Source organism: Mustelus asterias, chromosome 8 (assembly GCF_964213995.1).
Source record: "Mustelus asterias chromosome 8, sMusAst1.hap1.1, whole genome shotgun sequence".
Classification (NCBI taxonomy): Eukaryota; Metazoa; Chordata; class Chondrichthyes; order Carcharhiniformes; family Triakidae; genus Mustelus; species Mustelus asterias.
This window is the reverse complement of record NC_135808.1, coordinates 136,303,979-136,325,286: the sequence shown is the minus strand read 5'-3', so window position 1 is coordinate 136,325,286 and position 21,308 is coordinate 136,303,979. Positions and strand designations below refer to the sequence as shown.

The following is a 21,308-nucleotide window of genomic DNA, read 5'->3' as shown; positions in this document are numbered from 1 at the left end:
GGCAACCACAAGATAATACGTTAGAAGCCTTTTTAAAAAACGACAATTAAATGCAAAGCAAGCAGCTGGTGAGGCTCAGTAATTAATGTTTTAATAGTTGCAGATTTAAGGAACTCTGAAAACAGCAAGTGCAAGCTCAGGAAAATTCTGACAAATCTACTGCTGTGTCAACTGGTCTCAAATTTAAATTAAAAGTGTTAAAAAATGCAGAATAGTTCCAGTAAAGCTTTAAAACCTTGGGGTTTAAACTCAATGATCAGGTATGTTGTACGTCTCAAAGCGAATTGTTATAAGATTGAGTGTTGCAGCGTCCTGAGCCTCCCAGTTAGCTCCTGTCCCTGTCACTAACTAGAGCATTAACAACATTCACTCTCCCAGTCAGTGCTTTAGCTTCTCAACCTAACCGAACATCACAGCTTCAGCAGCAAGCTATTAAACCCAATGGACTGACAGGAGTCAGACAATTATAGAATAGAATTGGAGGCCGAACTCGTACCACCGTTCACGCTGGCAGGATTTTCCCACCCTGGGAAATTCCCTGACCTCACTGCGGTGGGAGCGTGGCATGAGTGGCAGGTAAGATTGCACCCATAGAATCAGTGCAGAAAGAGGCCACTCGAGCCATCGGGCCTGCACTGACAATAATTCCACCCAGGCCCTATCCCTGTAATCCCCACGTAATTACCCCCACTAAGGTAGGACTAATTTAAATGTGGATTACAGGGTCAAAGGTAGGGTTCTGAAGACTGTGGAGGAACAGAGAGATCTTGGGGTCCATATCCACAGATCTCTAAAGGTTGCCACTCAAGTGGATAGAGCTGTGAAGAAGGCCTATAGTGTGTTAGCTTTTATTAACAGGGGGTTGGAGTTTAAGAGCCGTGGGGTTATGCTGCAACTGTACAGGACCTTGGTGAGACCACATTTGGAATATTGTGTGCAGTTCTGGTCACCTCACTATAAGAAGGATGTGGAAGCGCTGGAAAGAGTGCAGAGGAGATTTACCAGGATGCTGCCTGGTTTGGAAGGTAGGTCTTATGAGGAAAGGTTGAGGGAGCTAGGTCTGTTCTCTCTGGAGCGGAGGAGGCTGAGGGGAGACTTAATAGAGGTTTATAAAATGATGAAGGGGATAGATAGAGTGAACGTTCAAAGACTATTTCTTCGGGTGGATGGAGCTATTACAAGGGGGCATAACTATAGGGTTGATGGTGGGAGATATAGGAAGGATATCAGAGGTAGGTTCTTTACGCAGAGAGTGGTTGGGGTGTGGAATGGACTGCCTGCAGTGATAGTGGAGTCAGACACTTTAGGAACATTTAAGCGGTTATTGGATAGGCACATGGAGCACACCAGGATGATAGGGAGTGGGATAGCTTGATCTTGGTTTCAGATAAAGCTCGGCACAACATCGTGGGCCGAAGGGCCTGTTCTGTGCTGTACTGTTCTATGTTCTAAGCCCCCTGACAATAGCGGGTAATTTAGCATGGCCAATCCACTGAACCCGCATGTCTATGGAGTCATTGGGAGAGATGATGTCAATGATTTAAACCAAAAGCCAAGAGGTCATTGCCATGACGACACAATTCTGAGATAATTCTCTAACTTCTCCTATCATGGCTGACAATGATGCTAAACATTAAAGTTGTTGAACAAATGGACTTCCTTTCTCTCCGATTGCCTGAAGCACCCTTTCCGAGTTCTTTCCTGGTTGGGTTTTGACATCTCAGAGTAACTCTGGAAACCTCCAGTGTGCCAGTGTCAATATCCCGAGACATAAACCCAGCTCATCTTCCCCCCCCACCCTCCCCCCCACCCCCAACCCCCCCCCCACCAGGGGTACTAAGGGAAATTTCACCCACTCTCCTTCCCATCCCACCATGTCCTGTTGGAAATCCTGGCCTGATGACGAATCCAGAGATTGGGACTTATAAGCTGCACTGTAACATTATCGGAAGTATCTGAAACTTGGGGTAGTGTCCCAGGGGTGTTAACCCTCTCCAGCAGTTTGTTCCTGGGAGATAATTCCGGAAACTTTCCGGTGACCGCTGTTCGTATCGAAAGCCAGAGTGTGAATATCGGTTGCCTACTCAACAACTGGGGTGTCACAGTGGAGTTCTGCGCTGTCCTGGTCCCAGTGTTTGTCTACTGGGTAATCGAGGGACGGTATCTGAGGGGTAGTGAGGTGCGAGAAACCGGAGGTTGGACACTCCCACTCCCCCCATTAACACTTCCTTAAACGAGGGCACTGAGTCCAACTTTAGGGTGAGGACACCCCCTCGACCTTTGTGACTGATTGAACTAACTGGCTGTGGCATGAATGAAGTCAGCGTTAGCACCTTTACACATCCCAGAATCTGACAGATCACAAAGCAAGTGCTCACAGTTTGTAACAGTTACTCACAGAAACAGAGGAAGAGTGTATCCACACACATTGCATAGACACTGAAGAAGCCATGTGCAATTAGATAGGATCCAAATATCACCGTCTGTAAAGATAAGGTCACATAGTTACACTCTCACTCACTGACTGATCAGTAAAGACACTCATACAGGCTAATAAACTCACAGAAAAAGCAAATCAAACACCGGGGTTATTCCGAGACAGGAAGAATTGAAACACGGATGTTGTGCTAAACTTGTCGAGGAACTTGGTACGACCACACTGGGGGCACAGCACATTGTTTTTTAATCATTCATTTGTGGGACATGGGTGTCGCTGGCTGGCCAGCATTTATTGCCCATTCCTAGTTGCCCGAGGGCAGTTGAGAGTCAACCACATTGCTGTGGCTCTGGAGTCACATGTTGGCCAGACCGGGTAAATTCAAGGAATGTCTGTCTCGGGTTCTACAGGACAATGTTCCGAGCAGACAGGGAGGAGTTGGTAGGTTAAAGGGACCGTGGTGCACGAAAGCTGTGCGGGACCTAGTCGAGAAGAAAAGGAAAGCGTACAAAAGGTTCAGAGAGCTTGGCGAAGATAGGGACCTAGATGAGTATACGGCTTGTAGGAAGGGACTAAAGAAGGAAATTAGGAGAGCCAGAAGGGATCACGAGAAAGCCTTGGCAAGTAGAATTAAGGAAAACCCTAAGGCGTTCTATAAATATGTGAAGAGTAAAAGGATGAGACGTGAAGGAATAGGGCCTATAAAAGGTGAGGGCGGGAAAATCTGTACGGAACCTGTAGAAATGGCAGAGGTGCTTAATGATTTGCCTCGGTTTTCACAGAGGAGAAGGACCAGGGTGGATGTACTGTGGGCTTGCGGTGGACTGAAAAGATTGAGTATGTGGACTTTAACAAAGAGGTTGTGCTGGAATCTTTGAATAGCATCAAGATAGATAAGTCGCCGGGTCCGGATGGGATGTACCCCAGGTTACTGTGGGAGACGAGGGAAGAGATTGCAGAGCCTCTGGCGATGATCTTTTGAGACGGGAGAGGTGCCGGAGGATTGGAGGATTGCGGATGTGGTTCCTATTTTCAAGAAGGAGAATAGGGATAGCCCAGGAAATTACCGACCGGTGAGTATAACCTCAGTGGTTGGTAAGCTGATGGAGAAGATCCTGAGGGACAAGATTTATGAGCATTTAGAGAGGTTTAGTATGCTCAAGAATACTCAACATGGCTTTGTCAAAGGCAGATCGTGCCTTATGAGCCTGGTGGAGTTCTTCGAAAATGTGACTAAACACATTGACGAAGGGAAAGAGGTAGATGTGGTTTATATGGATTTTAGCAAGGCGTTCGATAAGGTCCCCCATGCAAGGCTTCTAGAAAAAGTGAGAGGGCATGGGATCCAAGGGGCTGCTGCCCTGTGGATCCAGAACTGGCTTGCCCAAAGGAGGCAGAGAGTGGGTATAGATGGGTCTTTTTCTAAATGGAGGTCGGTCACCGGTGGTGTGCCCCAGGGATCTGTTCTGGGATCCTTGCTGTTTGTCATTTTCATAAATGACCTGGATGAGGAAGTGGAGGGATGGGTTGGTAAGTTTGCCGACGACACGAAGGTTGGTGGGGTTGTGGATAGTCTGGAGGGATGTCAGAAGTTACAGAGGGACATAGATAGGATGCAAGACTGGGCGGAGAAGTGGCAGATAGACTTCAACCCAGATAAATGCATCGTTGTCCATTTTGGCAGGTCAAATGGGATGAAGGAGTACAATATAAAGGGAAAGACTCTTAGTACTGTGGAGGATCAGAAGGACCTTGGGGTCCGGGTCCATAGGACTCTAAAATCGACCCCGCAGGTGGAGGAGGTGGTTAAGAAGGCGTATGGTGTGCTGGCCTTTATCAATCGAGGGATTGAGTTTAGGAGTCCGGGGATAATGATGCAGCTATATAAGACCCTCGTCAGACCCCACTTGGAGTACTGTGCTCAGTTCTGGTCGCCTCATTACAGGAAGGATGTGGAAAAGATTGAAAGGGTGCAGAGGAGATTTACAAGGATTGAGTGGCATGCCTTATGACGATAGGCTGAGGGACCTCGGTCTTTTCTCCGTGGAGAGACGTAGGATGAGAGGAGAGGTATATAGGTATATAAGATGTTGAGAGGCATAGATCGGGTGGACTCTCAGAGGCTTTTTCCCAATGTGGAAATGGCTGCTATGAGAGGACACAGGTTTAAGGTGCTGGGGGGTAGGTACAGGGGAAATGTTAGGGGGAAGTTTTTCACACAGAGGGTGGTGGGCGAGTGGAATCGGCTGCCGTCAGTGGTGATAGAGGCAAACTCAATAGGGTCTTTTAAGAGACTCCTGGATGAGTACGTGGGACTTAATAGGATGGAGGGTTATAGGTAGGCCTAAAAGGTACGGATATGTTCGGCACAACTTGTGGGGCTGAAGGGCCTGTTTGTGCTGTAGTTTTCTATGTTTCTATGTTTCTCTGTAAAGACGGCAGATTTCCCTCCCTGAAGGACATTAGTGACCAGATGGGTTTTTCCGACAGTTGATAATGGTTTCATGGTCATCAGTAGATTCTTAATTCCAGATTTTAAAAATTGAATTCAGATACCACCATCTGCCGTGGTGAGATATGAACCCGGGTGCCCAGGACATCAGAAGGGGACCAATATCCTGGGGGGTAAATTTGCTAAGGCCATGCAGGGAGGTTTAAACTGATTCGGGGGGGGGGAGGGATCCTGAGTAGTGGGGCTGAAAGTGAGGGATGCATGGATGGGGACTGCAATGCACGGCATTGCAGAGGTGGGGTGGAGCAGGGTTTGAAATGTGTATACTTCAATGCCAGGAGTATTCGCAATAAAGTGGGTGAACTTGCAGCGTGGATCAGTACCTGGGACTTCGATGTTGTGGCTATTTCAGAGACATGGATAGAGCAGGGGCAGGAATGGATGCTGCAGGTCCCGGGGTTCAAATGTTTTAGTCGAAGTAGGGAAGGAGGTAGAAGAGGGGGAGGGGTAGCATTATTGGTCAGAGATTGTATCACAGTGTCAGAGAGGAGGTTTGATGAGGACTTATCTGTTGAGGTAGTATGGGCGGAGATTAGAAATAGGAGAGGAGAGGTCACCCTGTTGGGAGTCTTTTATAGACCTCCTAAAAGTTCTAGAGAGGTTGAGGAAAGGATTGCGGAGTCAATCCTGCTTAGGAGTGAAAGTAATAGGGCAATTGTTATGGGGGATTTTAACTTGACTAATATTGACTGGAATTGTTATAGCTCTAGCTCGTTAGAGGGGTCAGTTTTTGTTCAAAGCGTGCAGGAAGGTTTTTTGACTCAGTATGTAGACAGGCCAACTAGAGGTGAGGCTATATTGGATCTGGTGCTGGGAAATGAGCCAGACCAGGTGCTAGACTTGGAAGTTGGTGTGCATTTTGGTGATAGTGACCACAATTCGGTTACGTTCACCTTAGTGATGGAAAGGGATAGGCATGAACCTCGGGCCAGTGGTTTTAGCTGGGGGAAGGGTAATTATGAGGCTATTAGGAGAGAATTAGGAAACATAGGTTGGACTAGGAGATTACAGGGACTGGGAACGTCCGACATGTGGAGTTTTTTCAAGGAGCAGCTACTGCGAGTCTGTGATAGGTATGTCCCTGTCAGGCAAGGAGGAATTGGTAGGGCTAGGGAACCGTGGTGCACCAAAAAAGTTTCTTTGTTGGTTAAAAAGAAAAAGGAGGCTTATGTTCGGATGAGACGTGAGCACTCGGGTAGTGCACTAGAAAGCTTTAGATTGGCTAAGAGGGAGTTGAAGAGCGAGCTTAGAAGGGCTAAAAGGGGACATGAGAAGACTTTGGCGGATAGGGTTAAAGAGAATCCTAAGGCGTTCTATAGGTATGTCAAGAACAGAAGGTTGGTTAGGGCAAGTTTAGGGCCAGTTATAGATGGCAGAGGGAAGTTATGTGTGGAACCGGAGGAGATTGGTGAAGCATTGAACCAATATTTCTCTTCGGTGTTCACGCAAGGGGACATGAATATAGCTGAGGAGGACACTGGGTTGCAAGGGAGTAGAATAGACAGTATTACAGTTGATAAGGAGGATGTGCAGGATATTCTGGAGGGTCTGAAAATAGATAAATCCCCTGGTCCGGATGGGATTTATCCAAGGATTCTCTGGGAGGCAAGAGAAGTGATTGCAGAGCCTCTGGCTCTGATCTTCAGGTCGTCGTTGGCCTCTGGTATACTACCAGAAGATTGGAGGTTAGCGAATGTTGTCCCATTGTTTAAGAAGGGGAACAGAGACTTCCCCGGGAATTATAGACCGGTGAGTCTCACTTCTGTTGTCGGCAAGATGTTGGAAAAAATTATAAGGGATAGGATTTATAGTTATTTGGAGAGTAATGAATTGATAGGTGATAGTCAGCATGGTTTTGTGGCAGGTAGGTCGTGCCTTACTAACCTTATTGAGTTTTTTGAGAAAGTGACCAAGGAGGTGGATGGGGGCAAGGCAGTGGACGTGGTATATATGGATTTTAGTAAGGCGTTTGATAAGGTTCACCATGGTAGGCTTCTGCAGAAAATGCAGATGTATGGGATTGGGGGTGATCTAGGAAATTGGATCAGGAATTGGCTAGCGGATAGGAAACAGAGGGTGGTGGTTGATAGTAAATATTCATCATGGAGTGCGGTTACAAGTGGTGTACCTCAGGGATCTGTTTTGGGGCCACTGCTGTTTGTAATATTTATTAATGATCTGGATGAGGGTATAGTTGGGTGGATTAGCAAATTTGCTGATGACACCAAAGTCGGTGGTGTGGTAGACAGTGAGGAAGGGTGTCGTAGTTTGCAGGAAGACTTAGACAGGTTGCAAAGTTGGGCCGAGAGGTGGAGGATGGAGTTTAATGCGGAGAAGTGTGAGGTAATTCACTTTGGTAGGAATAACAGATGTGTTGAGTATAGGGCTAACGGGAGGACTTTGAATAGTGTGGAGGAGCAGAGGGATCTAGGTGTATGTGTGCATAGATCCCTGAAAGTTGGGAATCAAGTAGATAAGGTTGTTAAGAAGGCATATGGTGTCTTGGCGTTTATTGGTAGGGGGATTGAATTTAGGAGTCGTAGCGTTATGTTGCAACTGTACACAACTCTGGTGCGGCCGCACTTGGAGTACTGTGTGCAGTTCTGGTCCCCACATTACAGGAAGGATGTGGAGGCTTTGGAGAGGGTGCAGAGGAGGTTTACCAGGATGTTGCCTGGTATGGAGGGGAGATCCTATGAGGAGAGGCTGAGGGATTTGGGATTGTTTTCGCTGGAAAGGCGGCGGCTAAGAGGGGATCTTATTGAAACATATAAGATGATTAGAGGTTTAGATAGGGTGGATAGTGATAGCCTTTTTCCTCTGATGGAGAAATCCAGCACGAGGGGGCATGGCTTTAAATTGAGGGGGGGTAGTTATAGAACCGATGTCAGGGGTAGGTTCTTTACCCAGAGGGTGGTGAGGGATTGGAATGCCCTGCCAGCATCAGTAGTAAATGCGCCTAGTTTGGGGGCGTTTAAGAGATCCGTAGATAGGTTCATGGACGAAAAGAAATTGGTTTAGGTTGGAGGGTCACAGTTTTTTTTTAACTGGTCGGTGCAACATCGTGGGCCGAAGGGCCTGTTCTGCGCTGTAATGTTCTATGTTCTATGTTCTATGTTCTATTAGCTGAGTTTCTGGATTAACAATCCAGCGAGAATACCACTGGGCCATCGCCTCCCTCGATTCTGGTCTGTTCCAGTCTGTTTATTACAAAAAGGAGAGAGAGGAGAAAGAGAGCGCAAAATGCTAAACAAGGATGAGACCTGAACTGAAAACTGAATGGGACACTTCCCCTCTGACAGTGCGGCACTCCCTCAGTACTGACCCTCTGACAGTGCAGCACTCCCTCAATACTGACCCTCTGACAGTGCAGCACTCCCTCAGTACTGACCCTCTGACAGTGCAGCACTCCCTCAGTACTGACCCTCTGACAGTGCAGCACTCCCTCAATACTGACCCTCTGACAGTGCGGCACTCCCTCAGTACTGACCCTCTGACAGTGCAGCACTCCCTCAGTACTGACCCTCTGACAGTGCGGCACTCCCTCAGTACTGATCCTCTGACAGTGCAGCACTCCCTCAGTACTGACCCTTTGACAGTGCGGCACTCCCTCAGTACTGACCCTCTGACAGTGCGGCACTCCCTCAGTACTGACCACCAGACAGTGTGGCACTCCCTCAGTACTGACTCTACGACAGTGCGGCACTCCCTCAGTACTGGCCCTCTGACAGTGCGGCACTCCCTCAGTACTGACGCTCTGACAGTGCGGCACTCCCTCAATACTGACCCTCTGACAGTGCGGCACTCCCTCAGTACTGATCCTCTGACAGTGCAGCACTCCCTCAATACTGGCCCTCAGACAGTGCGGCACTCCCTCAGTACTGACACTTTGACAGTGCGGCACTCCCTCAGTACTGACCCTCTGACAGTGCGGCACTCCCTCAGTACTGACCACCAGACAGTGCGGCACTCCCTCAGTACTGACCACCAGACAGTGTGGCACTCCCTCAGTATTGACTCTACGACAGTGCAGCACTCCCTCAATACTGACCCTCTGACAGTGCAGCACTCCCTCAGTACTGACCCTCTGACAGTGCAGCACTCCCTCAGTACTGACCCTCTGACAGTGCAGCACTCCCTCAATACTGACCCTCTGACAGTGCGGCACTCCCTCAGTACTGACCCTCTGACAGTGCAGCACTCCCTCAGTACTGACCCTCTGACAGTGCGGCACTCCCTCAGTACTGATCCTCTGACAGTGCAGCACTCCCTCAGTACTGACCCTTTGACAGTGCGGCACTCCCTCAGTACTGACCCTCTGACAGTGCGGCACTCCCTCAGTACTGACCACCAGACAGTGCGGCACTCCCTCAGTACTGACTCTACGACAGTGCGGCACTCCCTCAGTACTGGCCCTCTGACAGTGCGGCACTCCCTCAGTACTGACGCTCTGACAGTGCGGCACTCCCTCAATACTGACCCTCTGACAGTGCGGCACTCCCTCAGTACTGATCCTCTGACAGTGCAGCACTCCCTCAATACTGGCCCTCAGACAGTGCGGCACTCCCTCAGTACTGACACTTTGACAGTGCGGCACTCCCTCAGTACTGACCCTCTGACAGTGCGGCACTCCCTCAGTACTGACCACCAGACAGTGCGGCACTCCCTCAGTACTGACTCTACGACAGTGCGGCACTCCCTCAGTACTGACCCTCTGACAGTGTGGCACTCCCTCAGTACTGACCACCAGACAGTGCGGCACTCCCTCAGTACTGACTCTACGACAGTGCAGCACTCCCTCAATACTGACCCTCTGACAGTGCAGCACTCCCTCAATACTGACCCTCTGACAGTGCGGCACTCCCTCAGTACTGACCCTCTGACAGTGCAGCACTCCCTCAGTACTGATCCTCTGGCAGTGCAGCACTCCCTCAGTACTGATCCTCTGACAGTGCAGCACTCTCTCAGTACTGATCCTCTGACACCCTCTTGGTGTTTTACCCTGGATTTTGCACTCAGTGTGAGTTGGACCCACAGCGTTCTAACTGCAGTGCCACTTCAGAAATGAATTGTCGATAATATTAACAGCTGTTTACTGTAAAATTTACAAACAGCTGGAACTGGGGATTGCGCTGTCAAACAGCTGGAACTGGGGAGTGCGCAGTCAAACAGCTGGAACTGGGGAGTGCGCAGTCAAACAGCTGGAACTGGGGAGTGCGCAGTCAAACAGCTGGAACTGGGGAGTGCGCAGTCAAACAGCTGGAACTGGGGAGTGCACAGTCAAACAGCTGGAACTGGGGAGTATGCAGTCAAACAGCTGGAACTGGGGAATACGCAGTCAAACAGCTGGAACTGGGGCGTGCGCAGTCAAACAGCTGGAACTGGGGAGTGCGCAGTCAAACAGCTGGAACTGGGGAGTGCGCAGTCAAACAGCTGGAACTGGGGAGTGCGCAGTCAAACAGCTGGAACTGGGGAGTGCGCAGTCAAACAGCTGGAACTGGGGAGTGCGCAGTCAAACAGCTGGAACTGGGGAGTGCGCAGTCAAACAGCTGGAACTGGGGAGTGCGCAGTCAAACAGCTGGAACTGGGGAGTGCGCAGTCAAACAGCTGCCTTTAACAGGGGAGGCGGAGATTTACCCTGAGGGCAGCTTACAGTCGCTCCACTTTCTGCAGAATGTGTGGCTCGAATCATTTTGGCCGTGGGCAGCAGAGGGCGATGTTGTCCAGTGTTTGCTCAGAAACTGAAGAAGATTGCTATGTTTCAGTGACTGAATGTGACAGAGTTACTGCGCACAGTGCTCACCTCCGGATCAGAATCAGAGCAATGTGCACAGTCCCAGCTTCCAGATAATTAAAATGATGTAGGAGAGGCAAAAACGATTGGATAGTCAGAAGACAGGATGGAAGAGTCAATTACTAGGGGGCACAGGTTTAAGGTGCGAGGGGTAAGGTTTAAAGGAGATGTACGAGGCAGATGTTTTACACAGAGTAGTGGTGGGTGCCTGGAGCTCGTTGCCGGGAGAAGTAGTGGTAACAGATACGGTAGTGACTTTTAAGGGGCGTCTTGACAAGTACATGAATGAGATGGGAATAGAGGGATATGGTCCCCGGAAGGGTAGGAGGTTTTAGTTCAGTCGGGCAGCATGGTCGGTGCAGGCTTGGAGGGCCGAAGGGACTGTTCCTGTGCTGTAATTTTCTTTGTTCTTTGTTCCGTGATTCAGAGCGACGCTGACACCAGAACTGAGAGTTTAGAAGCAGCTGGAAGGGATGAAGGTTCAACAGAACATTCCTCAGGAAAGGAGAATGTTGAAGGGGTGATTTGATTTGATTTGATTTGATTTATTTTTGTCACGTGTATTAGTATACAGTGAAAAGTACTGAGGGAGTGTCGCACTGTCAGAGGGTCAGTGCTGCGGGAGCGCTATACAGACAAAGCATACTGTTCATAGAGAAGGAAAGGAGAGAGTGAAGAATGTAGTGTTACAGTCATAGCTAGGGTCTAGAGAAAGATCAACTTAATGCGAGGTAGGTCCATTCAAAAGTCTGACAGCAGCAGGGAAGAAGCTGTTCTTGTGTTGGTTGGTACGTGACCTTATCCGGGGTGTGTGGGGTCCTTAATTATGCTGGCAGCTTTTCCGAGGCAGCGGGAAGTGTAGACAATGGATGGGACTGGTTTGCGTGATGGATTGGGCTACAGTTCCTTGCGGTCTTGGGCAGAGCAGGAGCCCAGACCAAGCTGTGATACAACCAGAGAGAATGCTTTCTATGGTGCATCTGTAAAAGTTGGTGAGAGTTGGAGCGGACATGCCAAATTTCCTTAGTCTTCTGAGAAAGTAGAGGTGTTGGTGGGGCTTTCTTAACTATAGTGTCAGCATGGGGGGGACCAGGACAGGTTGTTGGTGACCTGGACACCTAAAAACCTGAAGCTTTCGACACTTTCTACTTCGTCCCCGTTGATGTAGACAGGGGCATGTTCTCCTTTACGCTTCCTGAAGTCGATGACTATCTCCCTTGTTTTGTTGACATTGAAGGAGAGATTATTGTTGCTGCACCAGTTCACCAGATTCTCTGTCTCACTCCTGTATTCTGTCTCGTCATTGTTTGAGGTCCAACCCATTACAGTGGTGTCGTCAGCAAACTTGAAAATCGAATTGGAGGGAAATTTGGCCGCACGGTTATAGAGACTTCATGGAGGATTTAAAAATTATGAAAATTTTCAACAGGATAGAGATCGGGAAGATTTATCCAGTCGTGTACAGGAGATCAAAACAAGGTGCTAGAAATAAAAGATAGTCACTAATTAACGGCATTTGCTCCCACAAGGAGTGAATAATATTAATGAGGAAGCAAAGATTGTAAGGGGGTGCTGATCGGGTTTTGAGGTGAAGGCGGCTGGTGAGGATCAGTTCGAGTGAATGGTCTCTCACCTCTCTGAACACTCAACATGAATAAAACAATTTTCAGACTCTTGTTCCAGCAGGAATGTTCAACACGGCATCTTCAACAGTGCAACACTCCCTCAGTACTGACCCTCTGACAGTGCGGCACTCCCTCAGCACTGACCCTCTGACAGTGCGGCACCCCCTCAGTACTGACCCTCTGACAGTGCGGCACTCCCTCAGTACTGACCCTCTGACAGTGCGGCACTCCCTCAGTACTGACCCTCTGACAGTGCGGCACTCCCTCAGCACTGACCCTCTGACAGTGCGGCACTCCCTCAGTACTGACCCTCTGACAGTGCGGCACTCCCTCAGTACTGACCCTCTGACAGTGCGGCACTCCCTCAGTACTGACCCTCTGACAGTGCGGCACTCCCTCAGTACTGACCCTCTGACAGTGCAGCACTCCCTCAGTACTGACCCTCTGACAGTGCGGCACTCCCTCAGTACTGACCCTCTGACAGTGCCGCACTCCCTCAGTACTGACCCTCTGACAGTGCCGCACTCCCTCAGCACTGACCCTCTGACAGTGCAGCACTCCCTCAGTACTGACCCTCTGACAGTGCGGCACTCCCTCAGTACTGACCCTCTGACAGTGCGGCACTCCCTCAGTACTGACCCTCTGGCAGTGCGGCACTCCCTCAGTACTGACCCTCTGACAGTGCGGCACTCTCTCAGTACTGACCCTCTGACAGTGCGGCACTCCCTCAGTACTGACCCTCTGACAGTGCGGCACTCCCTCAGCACTGACCCTCTGACAGTGCCGCACTCCCTCAGCACTGACCCTCTGACAGTGCAGCACTCCCTCAGTACTGACCCTCTGACAGTGCGGCACTCCCTCAGTACTGACCCTCTGACAGTGCGGCACTCCCTCAGTACTGACCCTCTGGCAGTGCGGCACTCCCTCAGTACTGACCCTCTGACAGTGCGGCACTCTCTCAGTACTGACCCTCTGACAGTGCGGCACTCCCTCAGTACTGACCCTCTGACAGTGCGGCACTCCCTCAGCACTGACCCTCTGACAGTGCGGCACTCCCTCAGTACTGACCCTCTGGCAGTGCGGCACTCCCTCAGTACTGACCCTCTGACAGTGCGGCACTCCCTCAGTACTGACCCTCTGACAGTGCGGCACTCCCTCAGCACTGACCCTCTGACAGTGCGGCACTCCCTCAGTACTGACCCTCTGGCAGTGCGGCACTCCCTCAGTACTGACCCTCTGACAGTGCGGCACTCTCTCAGTACTGACCCTCTGACAGTGCGGCACTCCCTCAGTACTGACCCTCTGACAGTGCGGCACTCCCTCAGCACTGACCCTCTGACAGTGCGGCACTCCCTCAGTACTGACCCTCTGGCAGTGCGGCACTCCCTCAGTACTGACCCTCTGACAGTGCGGCACTCCCTCAGTACTGACCCTCTGACAGTGCGGCACTCCCTCAGTACTGACCCTCTGACAGTGCATGCTCAATTGCCCCTTAGTGTCGGGGGGAATAGCTAGGGTGAATGCATGTGGTTACGGGGATAGGGCCTGGGTGGGATTGTGGTTGGTGCAGACCCGATGAGCAGGGTGCTTCCCCCAGTGTGCAGCCAATCTTTATTCCTCAATTAACATCAGATCTGTATCACGCGGTTATTGTGGGATCTTGCTGTGTGTAAACTAGCTGCTGTGTTGCTTGTATTACAACAGTGACAGAGTGTCACGAGCCGTGTTCTGAGTGTTCTGAGATTCTCGAGGAATTTGAGTCTTTCTCTGTGATGCTGCTGCGTATTTCCCACTGTGGCTGTTTCCTGTTGGGAGTGAAGCTCAGACCCGGATTTACTCACCACCAGAGGGACCCAGTAATAGTTGAGCGAAGGAGCTTCCCCAGCGATGATCGATATCCTGTGGGTGAAAAAGAAAAAGGCCAGGACCCCTAAACAGGAAATAAGGAGCAAAATAAATTCACTGGGAAATATCTGACCAATAGATAGACTGCAACAACAACTTGCATTGATATAGCCCCTTTGACATTGTACAAACACCCTGGGCAGCCTCACAAGGAGATACTCGGAGCAGCGACCAAAAGCTTGGTCAAAGGGAGAGGTTTGAGGAGAGTTTTCACAGAGAAAAGTGAGGGGGAAGAGGTTTAGGGAGGAATCTCAGAGCTCAGGCCTCAGTCAGCCGAATGCACGGCCATCAATGATGGAGCGATTAAAATCCAGGACAAACAAGAGGCCAGAATTGGAACAGCACAAAGACTTAGGGAGGGTTGTAGGGCTGGCCAGGGCAGCTGAGAGTCAACCACATTGCTGTGGTTCTGGAGCCACATGTAGGACAGACTGGGTAAGGACGGCAGATTTCCTTCCCTAAAGGACATTAGTGAACCAGATGGGTTTTTCCGACAATCGACAATTGTTTCACGGTCATCAGTAGATTCTTAATTCCAGATTTTTGTTGAATTCAAATTCCACCATCTGCTGTGGTGGGATTCGAACCCGGGTCCCCAGAACTTTAGCTGAATTTCTGGATGAATAGTCAAACGATAATACAACTAGGCCATCAACTTTCCAAATTTTTAATTATTGATTAATTATGAAGGGTTCTGATAGTGTGTCCCATCTATAAGATGCACTGCAGGAACTCACCAAGGTTCCTTAGGCAGCACCTTCCAAACCCACGACCACTACATCTAGAAGGACAAGGGCAGCAGATACATGGGAACACCCCCACCTGGAGGCTCCCCTCCAAGTTACTCACCATCCTGACTTGGAAATATATCGCCGTTCCTTCACTGTCACTGGGTCAAAATCCTGAACCTCCCGCCCTAACAGCACTGTGGGTGTACCTACACGTCAGGGACTGCAGCAGTTCAAGAAGGCAGCTCACCACCACCTTCTGAAGGGGCCATCAGAGATGAGCAATAAATGTTGACTTAGCCAGTGATGCTCACGTCCTGTGAATGAATTTTTTGAAAGTAAATAGGGAGAAAGTGTTTCCAGTGATAGGAGGGTGAGTAACCAGAGGGACACAGATTGAAGAGAATCGGGAAAAGAACCAGAGGGGGAGATGAGGGGAGTTTATTTGACACAGTGAGTTGTTGTGATCTGGAATGTGCTGCCTGAAAGGGCGGTGGAAGCAGATTCAATAATAACTTTCAAAAGGGAATTGGAGGGATACTCAAAGGGGAGAATACAGGCTCTGGGATGGAGCCGGGGGACTGGGCGAATTAGGCCAGAGAATTTATTTTGTGTTGCAAAGTAACATTTACTGTCTCGACAGCAGAATTCTTTCAATGAAGATTAATCACAATACAGACAGAGTTACTGAGTAAATACTCACCAACACCTCCAACTATCAGCAATTTGCCCAGTAACAGCAAAAAATCTGTCACTTTGTCCAACACAGCCACTCTGTGAGTAAGATAAGATACTCGATTAACCAATAAGAATGAAACTCAATTTTCAAATCACTCTCGTACACTTACACCGATTGAAGAGTCTGCGCTGGAGTTATCAACCCCGGCCAGGGCTATTCTGGCGAGGGGGGGCATGTAAACTCTCATGGGGCAAGCTCAACCCCTTCACACACAGCCCCAAACCCACCCCCTTCACACACAGCCCCAAACCCACCCCATTCAAACACAGCCCCAAACCCACCCCCTTCACACACAGCCCCAAACCCACCCCATTCACACACAGCCCCAAACCCACCCCATTCAAACACAGCCCCAAACCCACCCCCTTCACACACAGTCCCAAACCCACGCCCTTCACACACAGCCCCAAACCCACCCCATTCACACACAGTCCCAAACCCACCCCCTTCACACACAGCCCCAAACCCACCCCATTCACACACAGTCCCAAACCCACGCCCTTCACACACAGCCCCAAACCCACCCCATTCAAACACAGCCCCAAACCCACCCCATTCAAACACAGCCCCAAACCCACCCCATTCAAACACAGCCCCAAACCCACCCCCTTCACACACAGCCCCAAACCCACCCCATTCAAACACAGCCCCAAACCCACCCCATTCAAACACAGCCCCAAACCCACCCCATTCAAACACAGCCCCAAACCCACCCCCTTCACACACAGCCCCAAACCCACCCCCTTCACACACAGCCCCAAACCCACCCTATTCAAACACAGCCCCAAACCCACCCCATTCACACACAGCCCCAAACCCACCCCCTTCACACACAGCCCCACACCCAGCCCATTCACACACAGCCCCAAACCCACCCCCACCCCCTTCACACACAGCCCCAAACCCACCCCCACCCCCTTCACACACAGCCCCAAACCCACCCCATTCAAACACAGCCCCAAACCCACCCCCTTCACACACAGCCCGAAACCCACCCCATTCAAACACAGCCCCAAACCCACCCCCTTCACACACAGCCCCAAACCCACCCCCTTCACACACAGCCCCAAACCCACCCCCTTCACACACAGTCCCAAACCCACCCCCTTCACACACAGCCCCACACCCACCCCATTCACACACAGCCCCAAACCCACCCCCACCCCCACCCCCTTCACACACAGCCCCACACCCACCCCATTCACACACAGCCCCAAACCCACCCCCTTCACACACAGCCCCAAACCCACCCCCTTCACACACAGTCCCAAACCCACCCCCTTCACACACAGCCCCACACCCACCCCATTCAAACACAGCCCCACACCCACCCCATTCACACACAGCCCCAAACCCACCCCCTTCACACACAGCCCCAAACCCACCCCATTCAAACACAGCCCCAAACCCACCCCATTCAAACACAGCCCCAAACCCACCCCCTTCACACACAACCCACAACATGGTAGATGGACTGGTGCCTGGGATGGGGACAGTGTAGAGGGAGCTTTACTCTGTATCTAACCCCGTGCTGTATCTATTCTGGGAGTGTTTGATGGGGACAGTGTAGAGGGAGCTTTACTCTGTATCTAACCCCGTGCTGTACCTGTCCTGGGAGTGTTTGATGGGGACAGTGTAGAGGCAGCTTTACTCTGTATCTAACTCTGTGCTGTACCTGTCCTGGAAGTGTTTGATGGGGACAGTGTAGAGGCAGCTTTACTCTGTATCTAACCCCGTGCTGTACCTGTCCTGGGAGTGTTTGATGGGGACAGTGTAGAGGGAGCTTTACTCTGTATCTAACCCCGTGCTGTACCTGTCCTGGGAGTGTTTGATGGGGACAGTGTAGAGGGAGCTTTACTCTGTATCTAACCCCGTGCTGTACCTGACCTTGGAGTGTTTGATGGGGACGGTGTAGAGGGAGCTTTACTCTGTATCTAACCCCGTGCTGTACCTGTCCTGGGAGTGTTTGATGGGGGACATTGTAGGGGGAGCTTTACTCTGTATGTAACCCCATGCTGTACCTGACCTTGGAGTGTTTGATGGGGACGGTGTGGATCAGTGGTTCCCAAACCTTTTTCACTGGGCCGCACTTTCGGAATAAAAATTTGCTCGCGCCACACCGAATTTTTTATTGATAAGAAATACATTCAAAAACAAAAAAAAACAACTCCTAGCAGTGCTTGATTCATAACATAGAACACAACTACTTTATAATATCATGGGACATCCAGAAAGTATAAAACAATCACTTGTTTAAATGTTTCTTTGATTGTCCTTGAATCTTCCCGCCACACTTGCCATCCTCTCTTGCTGCACCAGTGTGGCACGCCGCACCCTTTGGGAACCACTGGTGTAGAGGGAGCTTTACTCTGTATCTAACCTCGTGCTGTACCTGTCCTGGGAGTGTTTGATGGGGACAGTGTAGAGGGAGCTTTACTCTGTATCTAACCCTGTGCTGTACCTGTCCTGGGTGTGTTTGATGGGGGACAGTGTAGAAGGAGCTTTACTCTGTATCTAACCCCCTGCTGTACCTGTCCTGGGAGTGTTTGATGGGGACAGTGTAGAAGGAGCTTTACTCTGTACCTAACCCCGTGCTGTATCTGTCCTGGGAGTGTTTGATGGGGACAGTGTAGAGGGAGCTTTACTCAGTATCTAACCCCGTGCTGTACCTGTCCTGGGAGTGTTTGATGGGGACAGTGTAGAGGGAGCTTTACTCTGTATCGAACCCCGTGCTGTACCTGTCCTGGGAGTGTTTGATGGGAACAGTGTAGAGGCAGCTTTACTCTGTATCTAACCCCATGCTGTACCTGTCCTGGGAGTGTTTGATGGGGACAGTGTAGAGGGAGCTTTACTCTGTATCTAACCCCATGCTGTACCTGTCCTGGGAGTGTTTGATGGGGACAGTGTAGAAGGAGCTTTACTCTGTATCTAACCCCCTGCTGTACCTGTCCTGGGAGTGTTTGATGGGGGACAGTGTAGAGGCAGCTTTACTCTGTATCTAACCCCGTGCTGTACCTGACTTGGGAGTGTGGGAACGAGTCCCACATTCTCCCCACTCCCTGTGGGAGCGAGTCCCACATTCTCCCCACTCTCTGGATAAAGGAATCCCAATGGGATTTATTAGTGACGATCCTATATTTATGGATCCTTGTTTTGGTCTGGCCTGCAGATGGAAATACGTTCTCCACTTTTAGCCTCTCGAACCCTTGCATAGTTTCTGAGAGCTTTATCCTGTCCCCCGCTCAGTCTCGGTCTGTGTAATTTGTACCGATGGTGATAAGCTCTCAGCTTTCTGAATCATCTCAGTCACTCACTAACAACCCAGTGCCGAGAAAAACCCTCGCTCCATGAATCCATTCCGAGTCTCACCTCACCACATTCCTCATCAGTAAAAAGAAGGCATCCTTTGCAGATGTGCAGAAGTTTTTACCATATATGGCAATCTGAAAGATAGAAAGGATTTGATATTTTGCATTTATATAGCGTCCATCACAACCTCAGGATGTAATCGCAAGTCACAGGCAGCACTGACTGGGGAGTTAGAAGCGGGGCGGGGGGCGGGCGGGGGGCGGGCAGGGGGTGGCGGTGGCCAGGGCGACTCACCATGATATACGCATTTCTGTTCAGGAACTTGATGAACTTTTCAAGACACCAAAAGCAACATTTCAGACAGCAGAATAGGAACTTGGCAAACTTGTTCTGTGCACCTGTGGGTAAAGTAACAAGACCTCAATCAATCTATAATCCCACACAATACAGAATCTTACAGCACCTTGGGAGGCCATTCAGCCCATCATGTCTGTACTGGCTACATGAACGAGCTCTCCAATTAGTCCCCATTCCCGGCTCCTTCTCTGTATCCCGGCAAATCTTTCCCCGTCAACTATCTCTCCAATTCCCTTTTGAAAGTTATTATTGAATCTGTTTCCGTCGCCCTTTCAGGCAGCACATTCCAGATCACAACAACTCACTGTGTCAAATAAAATCCCCTCATCTCCCCCTCTGGTTCTTTTCCTGATTCTCTTCAATCTGTGTCCCTCTGGTTACCCACCCTCCTGACACTAGAAACACTTTCTATCAAAACCTTTCACAGTCTGCACACATTGCCCACAATGCATTTCTCACAATAACTATTCAACCAATTGCAATATACTGGAATCCCCGCTCTGAGCCAATGAAGATGCGGCACTGTCTGCGCTGACAGAGGGGTGAGTTACGGTGTGGTGTTTACACCGGCGGGCCTGGTTATACATGTAGACATTGCAATCTGTAATGGCAAAATAGCAAGGACGACCCAATGTCTGGGTGTGAAATGGTGAGAGCTGGAACTGTTACCCTCGAACCGGTGGAAATCCCTTTAACCCCTGCCCTTTAACCCCTGACCTTTAACCCCTCATCACCTGTGGTTACACTTAGTCGTGACTCTATGGGAGATTAACAAACCCAACAAAATGTTTGCCCTGATTGTAAGCGTATTGGATTTGTATAAAATACACAAAATACACAGTGTTGGTGTTTCTGCTCCACATACTCCACCCCCCACCCCCCTCTTCCTCTCTCCCCATCACCACATACCCCTCTCCCCACATCCTCCTCTCCCTCTCTCCCTATCCCCTTCTCCCTCTCCCCACATCCCCCTCTCCCTATCCCCACATCCCCTTCTCCCTCTCTCCCTATCCCCTTCTCCCTCTCCCCACATCCCCCTCTCCCTATCCCCACATCCCCTTCTCCCTATCCCCACATCCCCCTCTCCCTATCCCCACATCCTCCTCTCCCTCTCTCCCTATCCCCCTCTCCCTCTCTCCCTATCCCCCCATGTCCCCTCTCCCTCTCTCCCTATCCCCCTCTCCTTCTCTCCCTATCCCCCCATGTCCCCTCTCCCTCTCTCCCTATCCCCACATCCCCCTCTCCCCCATCCCCCTCCCCCCACATGCTCCTCTCCCACTCTCTCCTGCATTTATCTAGCTCCTACTCCTCTCTGCATCAATCACTCCCGGTGATACTGAGATCCGTATTCACACTCCCATCAAAAACACGGTTCCAAATATTTCTCCTGAATCCTTATTGGATTAGCAGTGGAAATTCCACAACATGCATCAAGGAAGAGTTGATCAGTGATTCACCTTTGAGTTTATTATCCAGGTATTCCAGAATAATCCTGATCAGTTGGATGATGGCGAGGATTAAAGAGCCAAAGGCCAGCGAGCCCGTGTGATACCTGAGACAACAAAACAGGTTCAGAATAATCGTCACACATCAAACGCTGCAAAAACAAACTAACCATATCTCGCTCTTCCAAGGAACTCAAAATTCTGGAACTTTCTCACCCTCTTTCTCTTCCCAGGCCCTTGAAACCCAAGGTTAGTGTCACCTGACCACCACTCCCTGGTTTCCTTCATTCCTCTTACACTTTCCAGCTTTGGGTGTCTGCTTTATCCGGGACTTTGGTCTGAGACCCTCACCCTTAGACTTGACCTTTCACCCTGGGTCTTGACTCTTCACCCTGGTTTCTCAATCTTTAATCTAAGATGGAGCTGAGGATGTTGAGGTGAAAGGTTAAGGCCCAGG

The 21,308-nt window shown here is 50.2% G+C and overlaps 1 protein-coding gene across 3 annotated transcripts in view; it reads right to left on the bottom strand.

Annotated features, from left to right (window-relative positions):
• LOC144497586 (choline transporter-like protein 5) overlaps positions 1-21,308 on the bottom strand; it is a 317,203-nt gene that overhangs the window by 8,408 nt on the left and 287,487 nt on the right. For all 3 annotated transcript variants that reach the window (XM_078219025.1, XM_078219026.1, XM_078219027.1), the window contains exons 16-21: positions 20,864-20,958; positions 19,344-19,447; positions 19,110-19,183; positions 15,705-15,775; positions 14,210-14,298; positions 2,399-2,483 (exon numbers count right to left, since the gene is read on the bottom strand). In XM_078219025.1, coding sequence (XP_078075151.1) covers positions 2,399-2,483; positions 14,210-14,298; positions 15,705-15,775; positions 19,110-19,183; positions 19,344-19,447; positions 20,864-20,958 — 518 coding nt within the window. The remainder of the gene's footprint in view (positions 1-2,398; positions 2,484-14,209; positions 14,299-15,704; positions 15,776-19,109; positions 19,184-19,343; positions 19,448-20,863; positions 20,959-21,308) is intronic.